The 7234-nt window shown below is 38.5% G+C and overlaps 1 protein-coding gene across 5 annotated transcripts in view; it reads right to left on the bottom strand.

Annotated features, from left to right (window-relative positions):
• Positions 1 to 1053: 1053 nt before the first annotated feature.
• LNP1 (leukemia NUP98 fusion partner 1) overlaps positions 1054 to 7234 on the bottom strand; it is a 78851-nt gene continuing 72670 nt past the window's right edge. For all 5 annotated transcript variants that reach the window (XM_040484314.1, XM_040484312.1, XM_040484315.1 and 2 more), the window contains 2 exons: positions 5995 to 6225; positions 1054 to 1562 (listed from right to left, as the gene is read on the bottom strand). In XM_040484314.1, the coding sequence (XP_040340248.1) occupies positions 1413 to 1562; positions 5995 to 6225 (381 nt within the window). In that variant the 3' untranslated portion in view covers positions 1054 to 1412. The remainder of the gene's footprint in view (positions 1563 to 5994; positions 6226 to 7234) is intronic.

Below are 7234 nucleotides of genomic sequence, written 5' to 3'. Positions count from 1 at the left end.
GGAATGGCATGGCCCCTGAACAAGGCTGACATGTAAATTAATGGAGTGTTCAATATCTTTTCAATAAGTCATGGGATATAATGTAAGTATGGTGACTACAGTTAATAATAATGTATTGTATGTTTGCAGGTTGCTAAGAAAGGAGATCTTAAAAGTTCTTATCACAAGAAAAAATATTTTGTAACTTTGTGTGATAATGGATGTTAATTAGACTTATTGTGGTGATAATTTCACAAAAGGTTAAAAATATCAAATCATATTGTAGACTTGAAACTAATGTTATATGTCAGTTATGTCTCAATATAAAATTAAAAAAATAAATAAGAATATGGTCTCATAAAGTTAAAACCCAGAGCATAAAGCTGACCTCAGTAAATCAATCTCCACCCATGTGATCAAAATCATAAGCTATTGCCAGGTCCTGCTTTTCTCACATCCACTCATTTCCATGCACATCACACACACACACACACACACACACACACACACACACCAAGTCAGGAGCCAGCACTAAAAGGAAATTAAGGTGCAAGGGGCATCTGGGTGGCTCAGTTGGTTAAGCGTCTAACTTCGGCTCAGGTTATGATTTTGCGGTCTGGGAGTTCAAGTCCCACGTCAGGCTCTGTGCTGACAGCTCGGAACCTGGAGCCTGCTTTGGATTCTGTGTCTCCCTCTCTCTCTCTGCTCCTCCCTTGCTTTCTCTCTCTCTCTCTCTCTCTCTCTCTCTCTCTCTCTCTCTCTCAAAAATAAACATTAAAAAAATTTAAATAAAAAGGAAATTAAGGTCCTGCCTCAGGTTAGGAGCATGAGTCAGAATGAACTGGGCTCTGGCCCTAACCCTGCCACCTCATCAGTGAGTTCCTGAACTTGTCTAAACTTCAGTTTCCTCAGCCAGCAAGTGAAAAGATTAGTTCCATTCCCAGTGTAGTGAGGATCATTTTAGGTGAGCCATTGAAGAACCTGGCACAGTACTTGGCATGTTAATTACCAGTTCTCATTAAATGGTAGCCATTAGACGTACTTACATAATTACTTCTAATAAAGAAGTAAACCTAGAGTCACACCAATGTCTTTTATTTGAAATTATTTGCAAGGTTGATGTGGAAGAAGAAGAGTTTGTGAAGATGGGTGGGTGGTTCTTTAAATATCTCTCTTTACATTTTTAAGAATTACTTATTCTATCAAGATACCTTTGATTCTCCTTGTGCCCATAAAAGGACAACAACTCTCAACTAAGAGGCCAGAAGCAGCTGGAGCAGGTGCCCAGTCACCTTGGGGGACTGCCACACCCACTGCGGGCTGCAGTCACTCAGCAACCGCAGACACTCTCTTACAGCTACCTCCACCTGGCCTGGCATTCGGGGACCCGAAAAACACAGTGGCATCTGTAGTCATGATGTGGAGACAAAATACTATTTGGGCTCTTTTTCAAACAAGGAGGGCGTGGATTCTTCTCTGTGTTCTTCCTTCCTAGATTTCCTTCTTTCCTCCATTTTCTTTCGAGATTTTATCTCCATCCTCAGACATTCTCTTTCATTTCTCTCCTTTCTGCTCTCAGGTCCCTGAAAGAGAAAGGTCAGAAAAGGGTAGGAATGTACTAACAGCTAACAACATGCAACATTTCTCCTATCAGAGATGAAGAAAGCCCTGCTCATGTAGTAGACTTGTGCATCTTAGTTTCTCACAATAAGTTAGCATAAGCCTAAGTGTGTTGCTAAAGGTTTTAGTCATAAATAAAGGGAATGAGCCTTGGGTGTCAGCAGAGAGACTGTGGAGGAAACTCAGCCTGTACACAACCCTGCGTCTGCCTCTGACATGTAGAAAAATGCTTTTCTGGTGCTTTTCTGAAGAGGAATATGGCAAGTGAATCATACATGGACTGATTCTAACTTCCCAGGGTCCACTTCTTTTAAATTACATTAATAGTAGGGTTTGCATTAGTTTTAATGTGTGAAGAATGGAGTGTTGAGGAATGACATCCAACCACACTGTCATTCCCCAACAGGTTGCCCAGGGGTCCACATTCACTGATTCATTGAACACACACTACTGCTCTAAGATCAGGAGATACAGCACTAACTAAAGAAAGCCTACTTCTTCAATATTACACCTAGGTGGACAGTGACAGGCAATCAATAAGCCTAAAAGGCAACAAACGATATAACAGATAGTGATAAGTACAACGATGATGAGCAAACAGGGTGATATGATAGGGAAGTGTGGAGGGGGGAGGGGAATGTTTCTTCAGTTTCCATGGTCAAGGAGCATCTTTCAAAGGAATTACTGACTAAAGAATGGCACTGATAAATGTGCTGATGGTGTCTACTTACACTTCTATTTTTAAGAAAAAAACCAAATAACATCATTACTGTCCCCCCGCCTCCCTATGAACTGGAAACGCGGGGGAACGCCTGAGTGTCTGTCAGTGTGATGAGAGGCAGTCAGATGAGCAAGATCGTGACTCAGTCCTGCAGGCTGAGTTATGAGGGTGTCCGGTTCCTGCAGTGGTGTCAGCTACTCTTCAGTGCTGAGTTGTTTTCACATCTACATTGCTTCACTTCTAACTACAGTGGTCCAAGGGTCAAAGTCACAAAGCCAAACAAACGGTGAAGCTGAGATGCAGCTTAAGAGAAACCTAAAAATTGTACCAGGTCTGTAAATGTGCCTCCAGATTGTGTTCATCAGACCCAGTAGCTGTATTAGATCCATCAGGCTGATCAAAGTTCATACTAAGCAGTCATGAATGTCTCTAATACTTATAAGAGCAGTACAAAAAAGGAGGAAATACAGTGATGATTACTTTCAGTCTGGCTTTTCCCTTATTGAGAATAAAGATTATCTGAGCAACACTCATTAATAATGAACTGAAATCAGGGTGCCTGGGTGGCTCAGTCGGTTGAGCGTCCTAATTCGGCTCAGGTCATGATCTCACAGATCGTGGGTTCAAGCCCTGCATCAGGCTCTGTGCTGACCGCTTGCTCAGAGCCTGGAGCCTGCTTCAGATTCTGTGTCTCCTTCTCTCCCTGCCCCTCCTCCACTCACGCTTTGTCTCACTCTGTTTCTCAAAAATAAATAAATGTAAAAAAAAAATGAACTGAAATCTGTTTTCTTATTTCATTTAAAAACAAAATGTAAAAATTTTCGAAATAAGCCAGTTGAGTTTTTCAATATCAAAATGAAAGAATTTAATTTTGTTGGTCATGATCAGGTTACAAAATTAGCTTGTGGCTCTTTTTGATGCCGAAGGATAAAAAATTTTAATTTACATGTTACTATACATTTGGCTCCCAACCAAAATACATATCATTTTTAGATTTGCTAAGAAACCACACTTTTTAGTGTAGTTAGCTTTAGAAAAGTATGTCAATTGTTAAGTAGGAACAATTTTTAAAGTAAACGTATGTTCTAAATTTTTAATTTTACATTAGGATAAACTTTAAAGTATATACTCTTTAAAAACTGATATAAAAGAGGGGCATCTGGGTGGCTTAGTTGGTTAAGCGTCTGACACTTGGTTTCGGCTCAGGTCATGATTCCACAGTTCATGAGTCCAAGCCCTGCATCAGACTCTGCACTGAAAGTGTACAGCCTGCTTGGGATTCTCTCTCTCTCTCTCTCTCTCTCTCTGTCCCTCCCCTGCTCACACACTCTCTCTCTCTCTTAAAATAAAGAAACTTTTAAAAATTTATGTAAAATAAAATATTCAATAAAATTATTTATCCTATATACATTTATGTATATAAAATGAAAAAATAACTGATTTTGTGAATCCCTAGGAGGTTTCTAGCTATTATACATAGCCGTGAAAAGAGTTCTTGAGTCAAAAAATTGAAAATGCTCTCTTGATTGCCTCAACACTCAAAAGGAAGAGCTTGGGAAATGAAATATTAGCAAATATTTTAGGGATAATATGATGAGTATCTTTTTAAATAGGAGAACTGATTTCATGCTTGCACACTGTTAGGACTTATAATATTAGCAAATAATATCATATAAGCAGTTATATAAGATGTGGATCATGAGGACATCAGATCAACAAAGAACTGTTAAGATTAAGGTTTTTTTTTTTTTTTTTTTTTTTTTCAAAATATACCGTGACTTGCTCTGGAAAAAAAAAATGAAGGCTGATATGTCTCCTGAATTAATATAATGAATTACTTTAACATGTAATTTTAAAACAAGAATTCTTTCATTTCTGTTTTATTCCTGCCGAAAGCTCATAATCTAAATCTAACCATGAGGAAATATCAGATAAACCGAAATTAAGCATCATTCTAAAAAGGTGTCTAAAAAAGAAGCCTGTATTCTTCACATGTCAGGGTCATGAAAGACAAGGAAAGACTGAGGAACTGTTCCAGAATAAAATCAATTGGGAGGATGTGAAAATTGGTTGCAATACATGATCTGGAATTTCACTATAGAGAATATTAATGGGGCAACTGACGAAATATGAACAAGGTCAATAAATTAGATATAAAAGTATTGTGTTGGTGTTAATTTCCTGAGTTTAACTATTATACTGTGTCTTTCTAAGAGAATGTTCTGCCCTTGTTTGGGATTTAGGAAGGGGAGAAAGATACAAGTAAATATAACATAATAACATTTGGAGGGAATCTGAATGAAGAGTATATTTTTTATACTATTCTTGCAACACTGTTCTAAGTCTGAAACTGTAGTGTTTTGAAAAATGATATAAAGAGGGGCGCCTGGGTGGCTCAGTCGGTTAACTGTCCAACTTCGACTCAGGTCATGATCTCACAGTTTGTGAGTTCGGGCCCCACATCGGGCTTTGTGCTTTCAGCTCAGACCCTGGAACCTGCTTCTGATTCTGTGTCTCCCCATCTCTCTGTCCCTCCCATGCGCATGCTCTGTCTGTCTCTATCTCTCAATAATAAATAAACATTAAAAAAAATTTAAAAACGATATAAAGAAAAGACAAAACAGGAACTCTTAATAATATTTAGGTATGGTAAGTGACAGTTGCTCACTATTCTTCCTTTCTTACTCCTCTTATGATCAGGTGGAGAGAACAGCCTACTGAAGGACAATCACACCCAGGGTCACTCTCTGATAGAAGTGAGGTGCCAGCTGCAAGGCAAAGATGAATGGTGACAGTCCCAACAGCCATCACTGCTAACCAGAAGGCATTGTGTTCACATGGACAATGAGGTAGGAAGCACCCGTAAGTCTTCCTCTGTACATTCATAGGACATAGCTCAAAAACCGGGTGGCAATATGCCTAGTTGCTTATTTTTCTGCCTGGTGCATGGCAGAGACATATTATTATTCCTGTTTTGCAAAATAAAACAAACAAACAAAAAACAGAAAAAGGAAGTTATTTTTCTCAAGGCCACTCAGCAAACATGTTGCATAGTTCAAAAACTATCCCCAAATTAATAGGTCTCTAGTTTATTACTTTATATATCAAGTTTGGCATTTGGAGTTTCTAGTCTTCGCCCATTTCATGCCTGTCTCTCCTTTGTGTTTTACGTAGACTCCCACAAGGCCCTCTGAATGCCTAGACAGCTCCTACTCCTGGACACTCACTAGACGGGGTTCAGAAATCTCCTTCTGTGTGCTTTTTAGAAGTGCAGGGGAACACACTGCCGTCACACACTATCTGCTACAGAATTAAATACGAAAGGAACAGTTGGGGTAGTTTTTCCCTTCTTCAAATAGTGAAAGAAGAACAAGTCATGATTATTTATAAGAGTGACAAAAATAGTCTCAAAGAACCAGAGGACCTCAGTAACAAAAACATTCCACCTATAGTCCTCCAGGAATTCTTCTTACACTTATTGGAATCCCCAATAAAAATAATTTAAAGATGAATATGCATCTGGGCTATCTAAAACTGAGTGTCATTTTTCATAGACCTCATCACTAAGCTGTAAATGAAGAAGTAAGAGTTGTTCTCCTCAAACTTGGGGAGGATGAACCCCTTTGGGTTTCCTTTTCTAAAGTGGTTAAATATTCAATAACTCTGTTACATACCAAAGAGACAGAGCGTCTGGTTCTAAAGCACAGTTGTTGTTCAAAGGACTCTGAGAATGCTTGAATTTTGGAATGGGATCTTCCTTTTGATTCCAGTGGCTCCTTGAATGACTCATCTGCTGAACATTTTCTATAATCCCGCATGTGGGTATGGCATCGAAATCCCTGGTCCTCATGAGAATGCCTTCTGGGATGGCTATCAGATGATGTGATTCTGGGAAGCACAGGAAACTGGAAATACAGAATAAAAATTTTTATAATATAAAGAGACTGTACAATATTAGCACAGGGACAGATTATCCATAAATTACCAACTAAACAAATCTCATGTTGAACTGAAATTTCATCTTTTTGATTAGCAGGACATTCCTTCTACAATGAAGGAGAGTCAATTGATTAAAACATTAAGTAGAACATCCCAAGACTAACTTTGTTCGTCCTCCACCATTAGGGCAATATAATGAAGCATTCCAAGCCCTAAATTGATATGTAAAAATAAATTCCAAAATTAAAAAAAAACTTTAAAGAAGCTATAAATGTTTAAGAAATAATGCAAAGGTGAATAGTTATATAACTGCTATATTTAGAAAGAATTTCTAAGCAAAAGCAATGGAAAAAGCCAAAAGGAAAAAACTAATTTAACTGCATAAAAATAAAGCTAATGTGCAGCACAAGCAACATAACAAAATTCATGGTAGATTTAAAAACTTTAAAAATATTTGCTACATTTTAGTAATGTTTAATAATAATATCCTGAAAAGAACTATCTCACATACATATAAACATACAAGTCATATAATATAATAGTATCAATGTTAAAGTCATAATCAGAAAACAATCAAAGGACAGACAGTTCAGGGAAGCCAATCTTGAAAGAACTATTCTCTTAGGTCGCCTGGGTGGTTCAGTCAGCTAAGGGTCTGACTTTAGCTCAGGTCATGATCTTGAGGTTTGTGAATTTGAGCCCCTCATTGGGCTCTCTGCTGTCAGCACAGGGCCCATTTAGGATCCTCTGTCTCCCTCTCTCTTTGCTCCTCCCCCACTCGCTCACTCTCTCTTAAAAATAAATAAATATTTAAAAAAAAAAAAAAAAAGAGGGGCGCCTGGGTGGCTCAGTTGTCCAGCTTCGGCTCAAGTCATGATCTCACAGTTTGTGGGTTTGGGCCCCGCGTCAGGCTCTGTGCTGACAGCTCGGAGCCTGAAGCCTGCTTCAGATTCTGTGTCTCCCTCTCTCTCTGCC

Source organism: Herpailurus yagouaroundi, unplaced genomic scaffold (assembly GCF_014898765.1).
Source record: "Herpailurus yagouaroundi ecotype Mexico unplaced genomic scaffold, PumYag 162, whole genome shotgun sequence".
NCBI classification, from domain to species: Eukaryota; Metazoa; Chordata; class Mammalia; order Carnivora; family Felidae; genus Herpailurus; species Herpailurus yagouaroundi.
Note: the sequence above shows the minus strand (reverse complement) of the source record. Positions and strands in the feature narration are given on the sequence as shown.